Genomic DNA, 16,611 nt, shown 5'->3' on the forward strand with positions numbered 1-16,611 from the left:
CCAAAATTGACCACATAATTGGAAGTAAAGCACTCCTCAGCAAATGTACAAGAACAGAAATTATAACAAACTGTCTCTCAGACCACAGTGCAATCAAACTAGAACTCAGGACTAAGAAACTCAATCAAAACCGCTCAACTACATGGAAACTGAACAACCTGCTCCTGAATGACTACTGGGTACATAACGAAATGAAGGCAGAACTAAAGATGTTCTTTGAAACCAATGAGAACAAAGATACAACATACCAGAATCTCTGGGACACATTTAAAGCAGTGTGTAGAGGGAAATTTATAGCACTAAATGCCCACAAGAGAAAGCAGGAAAGATCTAAAATTGACACCCTAACATCACAATTAAAAGAACTGGAGAAGCAAGAGCAAACACATTCAAAAGCTAGCAGAAGGCAAGAAATAACTAAGATCAGAGCAGAACTGAAGGAGATAGAGACACAAAAAACCCTCCAAAAAATCAATGAATCCAGGAGTTGGTTTTTTGAAAAGATCAACAAAATTGACAGACCGCTAGCAAGACTAATAAAGAAGAAAAGAGAGAGGAATCAAATAGACGCAATAAAAAATGATAAAGGGGATATCACCACGGACCCCACAGAAATACAAACTACCATCAGAGAATACTATAAACGCCTCTACGCAAATCAACTAGAAAATCTAGAAGAAATGGATAATTTCCTGGACACTTACACTCTTCCAAGACTAAACCAGGAAGAAGTTGAATCCCTGAATAGACCAATAGCAGGCTCTGAAATTGAGGCAATAATTAATAGCCTACCAATCAAAAAAAGTCCAGGACCAGATGGATTCACAGCTGAATTCTACCAGAGGTACAAAGAGGAGCTGGTACCATTCCTTCTGAAACTATTCCAATCAATAGAAAAAGAGGGAATCCTCCCTAACTCATTTTATGAGGCCAACATCATCCTGATACCAAAGCCTGGCAGAGACACAACAGAAAAAGAAAATTTTAGACCAATATCCCTGATGAACATCGATGCAAAAATCCTCAATAAAATACTGGCAAACGGGATTCAGCAGCACATCAAAAAGCTTATCCACCATGATCAAGTGGGCTTCATCCCTGGGATGAAAGGCTGGTTCAACATTCACAAATCAATAAATGTAATCCGGCATATAAACAGAACCAAAGACAAGAACCACATGATTATCTCAATAGATGCAGAAAAGGCTTTTGACAAAATTCAACAGCCCTTCATGCTAAAAACGCTCAATAAATTCGGTATTGATGGAACGTACCTCAAAATAATAAGAGCTATTTATGACAAACCCACAGCCAATATCATACTGAATGGGCAAAAACTGGAAAAATTCCCTTTGAAAACTGGCACAAGACAGGGATGCCCTCTCTCACCACTCCTATTCAACATAGTGTTGGAAGTTCTGGCTAGGGCAATCAGGCAAGAGAAAGAAATCAAGGGTATCCAGTTAGGAAAAGAAGAAGTCAAATTGTCCCTGTTTGCAGATGACATGATTGTATATTTAGAAAACCCATTGTCTCAGCCCAAATCTCCTTAAGCTGATAAGCAACTTCAGCAAAGTCTCAGGATACAAAATCAATGTGCAAAAATCACAAGCATTCTTATACACCAGTAACAGTCAAACAGAGAGCCAAATCATGAATGAACTTCCATTCACAATTGCTTCAAAGAGAATAAAATACCTAGGAATCCAACTTACAAAGGATGTAAAAGACCTCTTCAAGGAGAACTACAAACCACTGCTCAGTGAAATAAAAGAGGACACTAACAAATGGAAGAACATACCATTCTCATGGATAGGAAGAATCAATATTGTGAAAATGGCCATATTGCCCAAGGTTATTTATAGATTCAATGCCATCCCCATCAAGCTACCAATGAGTTTCTTCACAGAACTGGAAAAAACTGCTTTAAAGTTCATATGGAACCAAAAAAGAGCCCGCATTGCCAAGACAATTCTAAGTCAAAAGAACAAAGCTGGAGGCATCACGCTACCTGACTTCAAACTATACTACAAGGGTACAGTAACCAAAACAGCATGGTACTGGTACCAAAACAGAGATATAGACCAATGGAACAGAACAGAGTCCCCAGAAATAATATCACACACCTACAGCCATCTGATCTTTGACAAACCTGAGAGAAACAAGAAATGGGGAAAGGATTCCCTATTTAATAAATGGTGCTGGGAAAATTGGCTAGCCATAAGTAGAAAGCTGAAACTGGATCCTTCCTTACTCCTTATATGAAAATTAATTCAAGATGGATTAGAGACTTAAATGTTAGACCTAATACCATAAAAACCCTAGAAGAAAACCTAGGTAATACCATTCAGAACATGGGCATGGGCAAGGACTTCATGTCTAAAACACAAAAGCAACGGCAGCAAAAGCCAAAATTGACAAATGGGATCTAATTAAACTAAAGAGCTTCTGCACAGCAAAAGAAACTACCATCAGAGTGAACAGGCAACCTACAGAATGGGAGAAAATTTTTGCAACCTACTCATCTGACAAAGGGCTAATATCCAGAATCTACAAAGAACTCAAACAAATTTACAAGAAAAAGCAAACAACCCCATCAAAAAGTGGGGAAAGGATATGAACAGACATTTCTCAAAAGAAGACATTCATACAGCCAACAGACACATGAAAAAATGCTCATCATCACTGGCCATCAGAGAAATGCAAATCAAAACCACAATGAGATACCATCTCACACCAGTCAGAATGGCAATCATTAAAAAGTCAGGAAACAACAGGTGTTGGAGAGGATGTGGAGAAATAGGAACACTTTTACACTGTTGGTGGGATTGTAAACTAGTTCAACCATTATGGAAAACAGTATGGCAATTCCTCAAGGATCTAGAACTAGATGTACCATATGACCCAGCCATCCCACTACTGGGTATATACCCAAAGGATTATAAGTCATGCTGCTATAAAGACACATGCACACGTATGCTTATTGCGGCACTATTCATAATAGCAAAGACTTGGAATCAATCCAAATGTCCATCAGTGACACACTGGATTAAGAAAATGTGGCACATATACACATGGAATATTATGCAGCCATAAAAAGATGAGTTTGCATCCTTTGTAGGGACATGGATGCAGCTGGAAACCATCATTCTTAGCAAACTATCACAAGAACAGAAAACCAAACACCGCATGTTCTCACTCATAGGTGGAAACTGAACAATGAGATCACTTGGACTCGGGAAGGGGAACATCACACATCAGGGCCTATCATGGGGAGGGGAGAGGGGGGAGGGATTGCATTGGGAGTTATACCTGATATAAATGATGAATTGATGGGTGCTGACGAGTTGATGGGTGCAGCACACCAACATGGCACAAGTATACATATGTAACAAACCTGCAAGTTATGCACATGTACCCTAGAACTTAAAGTATAATAAATAAATAAATAAAACATGGTAGACTTTTTCTAGTGGGCACTGGGTTAAGACTGAAGGAGTAAATTTCCATGCAGAGGGAATGCAGTGCTGTGACGGGGAGCACGGAATGTGCAGCCAGATTGTCTGGATTTTAATCCTGACATGACCTCTTATTAAGTCATGGGATCTTGGGAAAATTATTCTGTGACCTAGTGTCCTCATTCACAAAGTGGGAATAATAATAATGGTACTATGTTTTAGAGTTGTGGTGATTAAATATAAGCTTTAACAGGGCCTGGTACATAATAAATCATAGTAAATGCTATTAGGTTGGGGCAAAAGTAGGTGCTTTTTTTTTTTTTTCTCATTACTTTTACTGCAATTACTTTTGCACCAATCTAAATATGTAAGTATTTGCTATTATTATAAAGGCTACCAAATTCAAAGCATAACCTTCTGGAGCTGACTAAATTTCAACTCTGTTTCCAAATGAGTGAGTAATCACATGAAAAAAAGGAGCCAAAATTTTAATAAGGAAAAATGGATTTCTAAGGAGTGGATTTCAGAGATAATAAAATACAGAGGAATAATAAAATATTTGTATTTGCCTTCTCATACAGCTACATTTTAAGAATTAGTATCTTGTATCTGTGAAATGTGATTAAATATACCCCAAGAAAAAGGCAAGCTGTCTGCATTCACCTTTTGAGACTTATAATTAGGAAATTCTCTAGCTACTAAATTAACTATTGAGTTACTAAGGTTGTTAGCATTGCGTGAATCCCACTCTTCTGGCCTGAGTTACATTATAATAATTCAGTTCCTTGTGATGGAAGAATGGACAGAAATATTGAATGAGTATTAGCCAGAGGTAGAGTTATTACCCAGTGATGAGAAGAGTGAGATAGATAGCTGAGAGCCACCTTGAGGATCAGGGCCTCAATTAGAAAAGATCTTGGAGGAAAAATTTCACAGGATGGTTCATGTTCTTGGGTTAGCAAGAGGAGCAGCAGGTCAGGATTCCCAGGTGGGGCCAATTTGTTGACAGTGGTACTAAACCTATTCCCAGGGAAGGTTCTGTGAGCACTAGGAGGATCCATCTTAAGATGTAGGTCCTTTACACTGGCAAATTTATTTTGAAATATCTCACTTTACCCCTAAAACACTTTCAATAGGCACTTCTGACATTCTGATTAGCATTTATTCTTCAAAACTGAGGACAAAAGTTTAGATTTTAAAAAATGCATTGGATTTAATACTTTATGTGGTTACCAAGTTGGCAGGTTAGTTTTCTCATTATTTATATATCAATGAAAGAGACTGATTCACCTTCCATATTAAACATAAGGTGTATGACTCACATTTAACAAATCAAAGATGAATGAGGATTAACCTGGTTATTGCTTTTTTTTTTTTTAGATGGAGGCTTGGTCTTTTGCCCCAGCTGGAGTGCAGCAGTACAATCTCAGCTCACTGCAACCTCTGCCTCCTGGGTTCAAGTGATTCTCCTGCCTCAGTCTCCCAAGAAGCTGGGATAACAGGTGCATGCCACCACACCCAGCTAATTTTTGTATTTTTATGGAGACAGGGCTTCACCATGTTGGCCAGGCTGGTCTTGAACTCCTGATCTCAAGTAATCCGCCTGCCTTGGTCTCCCAAAGTGCTGGGATTACCAGTGTGATCCACTGTGCCCAGCCCTTTTGATTGTTCTGTTGGATTTATAGTCTTGTGAGGGATCATTTTAAGGCCAGTTTCTAATTTGGCCTTCATCACAATGAATTGTTTAGGTGTCTACATTATAACTGGGGCATGAAACTCACGTTGGAATGACCTGTATGCTACTTGGTTGCTCCTCTGTTACCATAAGGAGAAATGAGCAATAGAAAAAGGCTTTAAAAGATATGATAATACAAAAGATGTGGCAAAACATGTAGGTCTATTCTAGAGTAAGATGGTAGAAAGGGTGTTTTAGAAATTATCTGCAATTATATCTTGTCAAAGGGAGCTTAGAAAGAAATTCAGAATCATCTGGGTTTCAACCGACATGGGGAAAGCCTACAGTGTGGGCTCTTGGATGTGCCCCACACTTACCCTTCCAGACCCTGAAAACCTTTTGGACTGCTTGAAAAGTCTAGATTATTTTAAGGTATTACATAAACTGAATACCATTATGTTAATTATCAGATATATTTCTATAGTCATTTTCTGTTTCCAGGTGTATAAGAAAAACACACACTACCAGTAGAGAAGGAGAATGGTGTAAATAGATCAAACTAGCAAACACTCTTAACTGCTGCTTTAGTTGGTTCTCACATGCTATGAAAAAATACCCAAAGCTGGGTAATTTTTATTTTCTTTTTCTTTTTGTTTTATATGAATGTCATATTTTAGTAAACATTAAATAAAATGTAAGGTTTTTTTTTATTATACTTTAAGTTCTGGGATACATGTGCAGAACGTGCAGGTTTGTTACGTAGATATACACGTGTCATAGTGGTTTGCTGCACCCATCAACCCGTCATCTACATTAGGTATTTCTCCTAATGCTATCCCTCCCCTAGCCCTCCACCTCCCTCAAAAGGCCCCAGTGTGTGATGTTCCCCTCCCTGTGTCTATGTGTTCCCATTGTTCAACTCCCAATTATGAGTGAGAACATGCGGTGTTTGGTTTTCTGATCCTGTGTTAGTTTGCTGAGAATAATGGTTTCCAGCTTCGTGTACGTTCCTGTAAAGGACATGAAGTGATACCTTTTTATGGCTGCATAGTATTCCATGGTGTATATGTGCCACATTTTCTTTATCCAGTCTATCATTGATGGGCATTTGTGTTGGTTCCAAGTCTTTGCTATTGTAAATAGTGCCTCAATAAACATATGTGTGCTTGTGTCTTCATAGTAGAATGATTTATAATCCTTTGGGTATATACCCAGTAATGGGACTACTGGGTCACATGGTATTTCTGGTTCTAAATCTTTGAGGAATTGCCACACTGTCTTCCACAATGGTTGAACTAATTTACACTCCCACCAACAGTGTAAAAGCATTCCTATTTCTCCACATCCTCTCCAGCATCTGTTGTTTCCTGACTTTTTAATAATCGCCATTCTAACTGACATGAGATGGTACCTCATTGTGGTTTTGATTTGCATTTCTCTAATGACAAGTGATGATGAACTTTTCTTCATATGTTTTTTGGCCACATAAATGTCTTCTTTTGAGAAGTGTCTGTTCATATTCTTCACCCACTTTTTGATGGAGTTTTTTTTCTTGTAAATTTGTTTAAGTTCCTTGTAGATTTCCATATTAGCCCTTTGTCAGATGGATAGATTGCAAAAATTTTCTCCCATTCTGTAGGTTGCTTGTTCACTCTGACGATAGTTTCTTTGACTGTGCAGAAGTTCTTTAGTTTAATCAGATCCCATTAGTCAATTTTGGCTTCTGTTGCCATTGCTTTTGGTGTTTTAGTCATGAAGTCTTTGCCCATGCCTATGTCCTGGATAGTATTGCCTAGGTTTTCTTCTAGGGTTTTTATGGTTTTTAGGTCTTAGGTTTAACTCTTTAATACATCTTGAGTTAATTTTTGTATAAGGTGTAAGGAAGGGGTCCAGTTCCAGTTTTCTGTATATGGCTAGCCAGTTTTCCCAACACCATTCATTAAATAGGGAATCCTTTACCCATTCCTTGTTTTTGTCAGATTTGTCAAAGATCAGATGGTTGTAGATGTGTGGTGTTATTTCTTAGGCCTCTTTTCTGTTCCATTGGTCTATATCTCTGTTTTGGTACCAGTACCATGCTGTTTTGGTTACTGGAGCCTTATAGTGTAGTTTGAAGTCAGGTAGCGTCATGCCTCCAGCTTTGTTCTTTTTCCTTAGGATTGTCTTGGCTATATGGGCTCTCTTTTGGTTCCATATGAAATTTAGAGCAGTTTTTCTAATTCTGTGAAGAAAGTCAATAGTAGCTTGATGGGGATAGCATTGAATCTATAAATAACTTTGGGCAGTATGGCCATTTTCACGATATTGATTCTTCCTATCCATAAGCATGGAATGTTTTTCCATTTGTTTGTGTCCTCTTTTGTTTCGTTGAGCAGTGGTTTGTAGTTCTCCTTGAAGAGGTCCTTCACATCCCTTGTAAATTGTATTCCTAGGTATTTTATTCTCTCGGTAGCAATTGTGAATGGGAGTTCACTCATGATTTGGCTGTTTGTCTATTATTGGTGTATAGGAATGTTTGTGATTTTGGCACATTGATTTTGTATCCTGCGACTTTGCTGAAGTTGCTTATCAGCTTAAGGAGATTTGGGGCTGAAACGATGGGGTTTTCTAAATATACAACCATGTCATCTGCAAAGAGAGACAATTTGACTTCCTCTCTGCCCTTGACACGTAGGGGTTATGAGGATTACAATTCATGGTGAGATTTACTGGGGACAGAGGGGACACAGACAAACCATATGAGTTGCCATGTCATGCCAGGCCCCTATTGACTTCAGTAAGGATGGTGCCATGTTCAAGAAGCTGAAGAAGGGACCCAGAGCCAGCAAACGAGACATGGAGTTTATTGAGGGAACTTGCATACGGGGTAGTCCAGTGGCAGTGGGCTGGACAGGAGAACCACTACCATTTGTAGAAAGCACGCTGTTTATGCAGAATTTTCACTTGGCACCCTCTCCTTAGGAACCCCTACCTGACAACCTTCATTTAACCCGAAACAAACAGCCTCAATCCCTGGTATGGCCTGTGTTCCATGGGATGGGCTGGGAGTTCATAGGTTCCTCATAAATAATGAATTAATCTCTGGATTGGTCACTTTTGAATTCCTTAGCTCACAACTCCAAACACACCTTGTTTTTAGACCATAGGGTCATTCTCAGGGCATGCTTAAGTTATTGCTGCTGGTAGGTACGTCTGCCATACATGCCATTAACTTCATGATTTTGGGTAAGTGATTTTATCTCGAGTCTTCTCTTCAAATTAAGGTATGGTGGGGCGGGCTAGGAGGTTGCAGAGGTGAAAGACGTGGGTGGATTAGATTGCTGAGATTCATTCCACCACTAAGATATTAAGGTTCCTTCTGGAACTTCTTTGAAGCTGGATCTATCATTCGTCTTCTGCAATGGGGGTGGAGTGATGCTATGACCCTTAGGACAGTACATGAAGACCAGAGGGCCAGTTGATTGTAAGGCCAAGTCTCACTGGGGCTATTATTATGACCTTTGAGTAGTAGAGGTATCTAGACAAACTTTAGAGAGTCATTTAGCTATTAGGCTGCTTTATTAACATTTTGTTTCCTATTTTCCTATGAGAAAAGATAAAAAGAGATCAAATCATGAAATCTTTATAGCATGAAAAGCATTTACTCGGGGTAAATCAAAGCTTACTATCTAGTTCAAAAGAGTGATTTTAAAGTGTTGTTCCTGGACAGCAGTATTAGGATCACCTGCTAATTTATTTGAAATGCAAATTCTTACTTTATCAGAAATTCTGGATGAAGCCCAGCAACCTATGTTTTCAGAAGCCTTCCAGGGGATTCTGCTGCATGATTCAGTTTGAGAATCATTGCCCTAAGGTTGCTACATCGAACAGTTGGGAAGATTTTATTGGTTTGCGTGGAGATGGGAAAGGGTAAGATCTTCTTCCTAAGACAGAACTCAAGGAATTACTGGGTCTGCAGAATACTTCAGGTACAGGCTATGAGCAAGGAGGTCTCCCCATCTGAAATCCAAAGCTTCTCATTGGGCTTGACATCTTGACATTTTTCTATTCTTTTTTTTTTTGAGATGGGGTCTCTTTCTGTCACCCAGACTGGAGTACAGTGGCTTGATCTCTGCTCTCTAAAACCTCCACCTCTTGGATTCAAGCAATTCTCCTGCCTCAGCCTCCTGAGTAGCTGGGATTACAGGTGCGCGCCACTATGCCCGGCTAATTTTTTTTTTTAGTAGAGACAGGGTTTCAGCATGTTGTTGGTCAGGCTGGTCTTGAACTCCAGACCTTGTGATACACCTGTGTTGGCCTCCCAAAGTGCTGGGATTACAGGCGCGAGCCAGCGCACCCAGCCAACATCTTTCTATTCTTAAGAAGAGAGAGCCAATATCTGACGGTGTGGTCAGGGTGCAGGCTGAGACCCAGGCTCACCTGGTATTTCCCTTTCCCTGGCTCTTTTGTGCCTATGAAGCGGATAATTTGAATTGTTAAAAGAGCATAGATTCAAATCTCACTCTGCCAGGCCCTTATCTATCTGTGATAATTTTGGGAAACTTCATCTTATGGAGCCTTATTTTCTTCATCTTTGGAACTAATACCTTGTGCAGTTTATGTGCTTAAAATGTGGTTTATGTACCTCACATAAAATACTCAATAAACATGAATTCCTTGCTCCTTGATACCCTGATAGTATAGAATGGGCCTGGCCACAGCCATTCTGACTCACTGGTGTTCAACTATTTTACGTATTAGCTCTGCTTGTGAAAATGTAAGAATATTTCTTTTGTATTTTTTGCAAACACATTTTCTTATAGCAAAGATGTGGGTAGACTTATTAACACAAACCTGGGGTAGGTTTACAGTTTATTCAAACAGATGAAAAAATAACGTGAATATTTAAATTACTGACAAAAAAAGACATTGCAAAATTGGGGCAGGGAGGGGGAAATTAGCCAAATTTGAATTTTGGTAATATGGCCATATCAAAGTAATATACTCTAGCATGATGTTTTTCTTGACATTGCCAAAGGAACACCTACCTGTCAGGAAGTTAAACCAAATGCCAGTAATCATGATATCATCACACATCCTAAGAAGCTTGACTGGCCATCACTGGGTCTAGGCGCGCTTCCTAAGCAGTGGTTGAGCCTAGAATTAACCCATAGTCCCAACTAGGTGCTAGGGGGCGCTATGTTGCAGAAGCCTTCCAGAGGACAGCCAGGTGTCCTCACTTGGATATGCATTGTGTGGAGCCCATAAAAAAGAATTAAATAATGTATTTTGCAGCAGTTTGGATGGAGCTAGAGGCCATTATACTAGGTGATGTAACTCAGGAATGGAAAATGAAATACTGTATGTTCTCACTTATAAATGAGAACAAAGCTATGGGTACACGAAGGCATATCTTTGAGTGGTATAATAGACTTTGAAGACTCACAAGTGGAGAGCTTATGAGTCTACTAGGGAGACTGAGGCAGGAGAATCTCTTGAACCCGGGAGGTGGAGGTTGCAGTGAGCCAGTATAGTGCCACGGCACTCCAGCCTGGGCAACAAGAGCAAAACTCCGTCTCCAAAAAAAAAAAAAAAAAGAATAATTTGTAAAAACAAACACTGTTCAAGGACAACTAACCAGAAAAATGAACACAACTAGACAAGGTACTCAAAAGGGCTTCCTCAAGACAGTGACATTTATTTTGGGCTTTTAAAAAAACAAATTTGGATTAAAGTTGTAAGGAGACCTATTAGACAAAGAGGATAACTGACTTTTGTGCAGGGGAAGGAAAACAGACTTTGTTTCAAATAGTTGTAGAACCTTTAAAACTATTGGCACATTTCTTCTTACACTGTAAGACTTGAGATGAACAGAAAAATGTATTTAGCAAACAATTCACTACATCTACTCCTGATGTTTTTTCTTCTAATTTATTGAAAATCTCAGCTATATTTTTATTATACAGAATAGCCCCCAAATGTTCTAATGTTGACTGTCTTCTAAAGTTGTTTTTCCTCTAAATTTTACTTGGTAAATCATTTTAAATTCGTTTGTACAATTTTTGAATTTGTTCTCTTACATGACACTAGATAATTGCAGACCAGGCAAAGTTTGTATACTAACTGACTCCCTGTCTACCATCTGGTGTTCCCCGCCCCCGCCACCATAAGTGGAACAAACTTCCTTCCAAAAAAATTTACTGCAGTCACAAACTGCTGTTTATGGTCATTTTAGAGATAAAATTCCATAACTCAAGTTAGCGTTGACATTTTATAAGTGCTGTCAGGCCACTCTAGGGAATGGAAAGGAGCATCTCATTACGTGCTCTGAAGTGGGGACATATTTTCTCTGCTTGTTACGGACGGTGAGAGATGGCTAAATTAAAGCAGGGAAATACTTCAGTGATGCAGAGCAAAGGTGACTTCCTGTTTTGCTTCAGGTTTTGTTTCCTTCTCCTCTCAATGAAGGCTGTGTTTTCTGACATTCGGCAATCCTTTTGCTCAGTGATTTCCCATTGAGAGGGCATAGTGTGAAGGCCTCTGCAGGTCATTCCATTTACAATATAAGCTGAAAGGGGAGGGTGGGGGGGGGGGTAGGGGAAGGGGGGCTCATTAGTGGAAGGAGCAGACCAGGCGGGGATCTGTTTTCCATTTTCTCCTCCAGATTGAACTCATCTGGATGGAAAGGGTTTGATTGTTGATATAATCATCATTATTACCTGCGTGATGTCGTTTTCCTACACTTTTTTTTTTTAAGTGTCGGGCAAAATTGTTGCTGAGAAGAGTTATTAACAGATAATATCTGCCATATTATTCGTGAGCAAAATCAGAAGAAAAAAAAAGTCCAAGTGCATTAGAGCTGTTAGTTTCCGCAATAATGCTTAAGGAGCAAAACTCAGAAGTTCTAATTCCACTGGGGGAAACAAATATAAGAAAAAAAACCCTGTTCCTTGCTTCTGGTGGCCTATTTGTAATCATGCGAAGCATTTCCTGCTTTCTTTCTTTTTTGAAAGGCAATCCTCCGCCCCCCCCCCCCCCCCCCCCCGCGTAGTTATTGAAAATGGAGAGCTCTGTAGTCACTAGCTCTGGGTTGATAAGGCTCCACCGCTGCTCGCAGGGGTCTGTGTTTTCCGCTACTTGGACAAAGTGACATTGCTTAAGCCTTTCCCCCCACCAGGTATGACTCTGCAGAGCCAGTGATTGCAGAGGAAAAGCTGCAGTTTGCTTAAGGGAAATACCTCCAGGAAGGAGGGTCTCGGGTGGGATCCCAAGTGGGGAACTAGGGGGACTTTTCCGTCGGGAGTTGGGGTGGGCTCTTGAGTGAGGGGCTAGGGGCTCGTCTCTGGGGTCAAAGACGGGTTTCCTCGTGTGAGGGCGCGGATCGACTCGGCGCTGTCTTGGGGTCTCGCACTCTCACCGCTTCGCACGGCTTCGCGCCCCACCGCCTGCGACCCCCAGGCCTTCTCTTCCCCCGGGCGCCCACTCCTTTCTTGGGAAGAGCAGCCGGTGCTGGAGGGCAGACACTGCCCCAGGGGCGGAGCTCCCTCTCGGGCCGGAGGTAGGAAAGTGCAGAACTGCAGGGGCGGAGGCAAAGACCTCCCGGAAAGGCTCCTCCCGAGCGTCCCTCTTGCCAGCCGGGGTCGCAGTCGCAGCGGCGGCCGCAGCTCTTAGCCCACAGGATTTGCAAACTCTTACTGCACCCTTCTCTCCCATTAGCAGCTTTTCCTCCCTCCTTCTCCCCGACCCCTCTGTCCTCCTCACTTGGGGAAATTTAATGTTTTCTTTAGCATCTTTTTGTGTGCTTGATCTAGCGGACGTCACACCCCAGAGTTCCAACTATCTGTCAGCTGAATTCTACTTTTGTTTTTATGTCTTCCTCGCCTCCTCTCGTGTCCCTCTTATCTGACTGATCTGCGAAGTCTGATGCTTCTGCCAGAGGGAGAGGAATAAATAGATGCTGCTGCCTCCGAAGGCTTAGAAGTTGGGAAAGAGCAGCCTGGGCGGCAGGGGCGGCGGCTGGAGCTCGGTAAAGCTCGTGGGACCTCATTGGGGGAATTTGATCCAAGGAAGCGGTGATTGCCGGGGGAGGAGAAACTCCCAGATCCTTGTGTCCACTTGCAGGGGGCGAGGCGGAGACGGCAGAGCGGGCCTCTCGGCGTCCACTGCGCGGCTGCACCCTGCCCCATCCTGCCGGGATCATGGTCTGCGGCAGCCCGGGAGGGATGCTGCTGCTGCGGGCCGGGCTGCTTGCCCTGGCTGCTCTCTGCCTACTCCGGGTGCCCGGGGCTCGGGCTGCAGCCTGTGAGCCCGTCCGCATCCCCCTGTGCAAGTCCTTGCCCTGGAACATGACCAAGATGCCCAACCACCTGCACCACAGCACTCAGGCCAACGCCATCCTGGCCATCGAGCAGTTCGAAGGTCTGCTGGGCACCCACTGCAGCCCAGATCTGCTCTTCTTCCTCTGTGCCATGTACGCGCCCATCTGCACCATTGACTTCCAGCACGAGCCCATCAAGCCCTGTAAGTCTGTGTGCGAGCGGGCCCGGCAGGGCTGCGAGCCCATCCTCATCAAGTACCGCCACTCGTGGCCGGAGAGCCTGGCCTGCGAGGAGCTCCCGGTGTACGACCGGGGCGTGTGCATCTCTCCCGAGGCCATCGTTACTGCGGACGGAACTGGTGAGTTTTGACACGGCCCAGCCTTCCCTTACCCTACACCTCCTCACTTCTTGGAGTCCTTGTTACTAGCCTTTACTCTAAATCTTTTCTCTTCGGATCACTTATCTTAATCTCTCCCTTAACTGCTCCTCTATCAAACACCCTTCTTCTTCTTTCTTCTTTCTTTTTACAAAAACAAAAAAAGCCCTTACCTTGTCACCTTCCACACTGATGCATTCTTGCACTCTGTTCCAATAAGTGATCCTTTTAAAACAATCCATGCGTTCCAAACCCATCACACTTATACTCCACAGGAATCCTTCACTTCAACTCTTTACATGTGGAAGTAGCCACATTTTGTAAAGTGATACTCTTTTTCTTTTAAAATTTGTCTATAATCATTGGGTTTTCTTTGCTGATTCTCAGGCAATCTCAGTCATCAGGTTTCTGTATCTTTAGTGTCTTAGATGCTTGTTAAGATTGTATGGATGAAACAGAAAACTGAAGCCCCATTTTCTTCTAATTAAAAATGCCAAGATAATTTCAATAACCTTACTCTAGCCGACAGATGTTAGGGGTATGTGTTTGCTCAAGATTCAATTTGAGCAATTACCTTCACCTTAAATTTCCCCCTCCTTTCAATGAGATAAATTGTTCTTCCATTCCAGAAGGAAACAACTGTGAAACATTGCTATGCACTGTTAATTAGCTTCTGTGCTTGCCATAGAGCTGGCAGACTGAAATTACTGGGCTCTTTTCACATGCCCACATGCCTTCAAGTCATTTTATAAGTGGCACACAGATGAAAGGAATTACATTTAAGGTGTGTTATCATACACTCACATAATGTTATTTTACATCTCACCCCTTATTCCACTCTCATATTTGGCAAAAAAAAATTGTCTTTTATACCTTATTTCATGCTCCTTTTCCATGTGTGCACCCACCACAGTCATTTCAATCTTTCTCTACCATAAAACTTTATTGCAGCTCTAAATTTAATGGAGTCAATCACAAGTTGTTTTCTCACTAGTGTTTAGTCTAATTATGACATTTGTAACTTTAAGACCCCAACTAAACCTACTTCATTATGGTCCATTTAATTCTAACTCAGTATTACTTCTACCAACTAACCCAAACCTCAAATTTTTACCCTTCATATATTTTACAAAGAAGGCAATTTTTTTCATTAGCAGTCCTCTTTCATACCCCGCCCCAACAACTCTGTTCTTAGATGTGTTGACTTGGTTACTTGGTTGCCTCCATCTGTTTATTTTTTTGGGCATCAACTTTCCTTCCTCTTTCAACTTGCACAGTCTAGGCACATGTCCTCAGTCCATTTCCAGGTAGTAATTCTTAGTTATCAGGGTATTGATTTGGAAAAAGTACTTTCTGTGCACATTGACTCGTTTAACAAAGTGAGAGAAGGAGAAGTAATTGTAAAAATAGCCGAAGGAAAAATAGTGAACAGAAAAATTTCAAGAACTTTTTAATGGTGACCTCACTTAATTTATCACTTTTTGAATATACCTATTGTATTCTTGATTTTATTCAAGAACCAAAAGCTGGTTGTGTAAAATCATCACAGAAATGTATTCCTCATTAATCTTTGCTAAAAGAGCATGCTTGAGGCTTCGTACTCACTGAAGTCCCAGACTGCAAAGTCTGTAAGTACCCAGTGCAGTTGCCGCTCTGGTTTGCCAGGCACTTAGAATCAGTTAAATGCAAGTGCTCCTCTCAGGCCAAGGGCTAGGAATGAGGTGGCAGTGGTTCAGGCTGAAATGCATTCCTTCCCGTAAAGCACAAAACTTGCTCTTAAACCTCCCTTAGAGGTGGACCTAGAGTGAGTGAGGTTTGGCAAGGTTAATGGCTCTCAAAAAGCCATAGTCAATATGGATGGGAAGCAGTTTCATTAAGTGTCCCTGAGTTACCCATCATTGTGGAACAAACATAGAAACAGTTGCCTCACTGAAGCACTCAAATAGGACATGCATGGAAACAATTTGTCAGTTCATGGGACCTGATTTCTAAGCTTCTTTAAAATGCCAGAATATTTGCTTTACTGACAGCATCCTTGCTAGAAAAATAGGTGGTAGTTGGAATCATAGTTAGTGATGGCGTTCCTGCTCCTTTCCATAAGCTTCAGTGTGAACCAGAGGCTGTGGTGGCAGGGGGAGCTGAAAGGTGTGGGGAGGTGGGAATTGGGAATGAAGTGGGTAGACTGTAGCCTGAAGGGTCTCCTGGCTTCCAGGGCCAGCTTGTTGAAAATTACATTCCCTATGCTGAGTCAAACTGTCAGACACCTGGAATTACTTGGGAACTACCACATGTGGCCAGTGTAATTTACGATGCAATATCCAGTATACTCTTTGATTCAATGGGAAGTGATAGTTCACAAAGCAAGGTTTTTTTCTTGTTCATTTGGGTATAAACAGAATCCCTATGTCTTTTGACTAGTATATGTCCAACTAGATATAAAAATGAGGTCTCCCTGAATAAAATAGGACAATATTTCAAATTCTTTCTATGCCAAGAGGATTTTCAAATCCTACCCATTCATGGAGATCTGTTCTCTCATAGTATATCATGACTCCGCAAACAAGCTTAGGACCTTTTCCAAAGCAGTCTTACTGAAATGGAGTAATGCTTGAAACTACTTTTTTCCTTTCAAAATACTAATGGTAAACATATTTTTGAAAAGAACGGGTTCCATCCTGGCCATTATTATTCATCTTACACATTTTGTATTTGCTATAGTGCGACTACATGTACAACTGATTATCTGAAAACAGCTCAATTTAGTTATTCAGCAAGTTAGTGATGACATTCAGTCAAATCTTTAAT

The 16,611-nt window shown here is 41.3% G+C and overlaps 1 protein-coding gene across 2 annotated transcripts in view; it reads left to right on the forward strand.

Annotated features, from left to right (window-relative positions):
• Nucleotides 1–12,168: 12,168 nt before the first annotated feature.
• The window catches only part of FRZB (frizzled related protein), a 33,293-nt gene continuing 28,850 nt past the window's right edge, over nt 12,169–16,611 (forward strand). The window contains exons 1-2 of one of the 2 annotated variants that reach the window (XM_033230948.1): nt 12,169–12,289; nt 13,032–13,788. In XM_033230948.1, the coding sequence (XP_033086839.1) occupies nt 13,311–13,788 (478 nt within the window). In that variant the 5' untranslated portion in view covers nt 12,169–12,289; nt 13,032–13,310. Of the gene's footprint in view, nt 12,290–12,335; nt 13,789–16,611 lie in introns of those variants that run through there. The other variant, XM_033230947.1, reaches the window with a different exon arrangement.

This window comes from Trachypithecus francoisi, unplaced genomic scaffold (assembly GCF_009764315.1).
Source record: "Trachypithecus francoisi isolate TF-2019V2 unplaced genomic scaffold, Tfra_2.0 Lachesis_group13, whole genome shotgun sequence".
NCBI lineage: Eukaryota > Metazoa > Chordata > Mammalia > Primates > Cercopithecidae > Trachypithecus > Trachypithecus francoisi.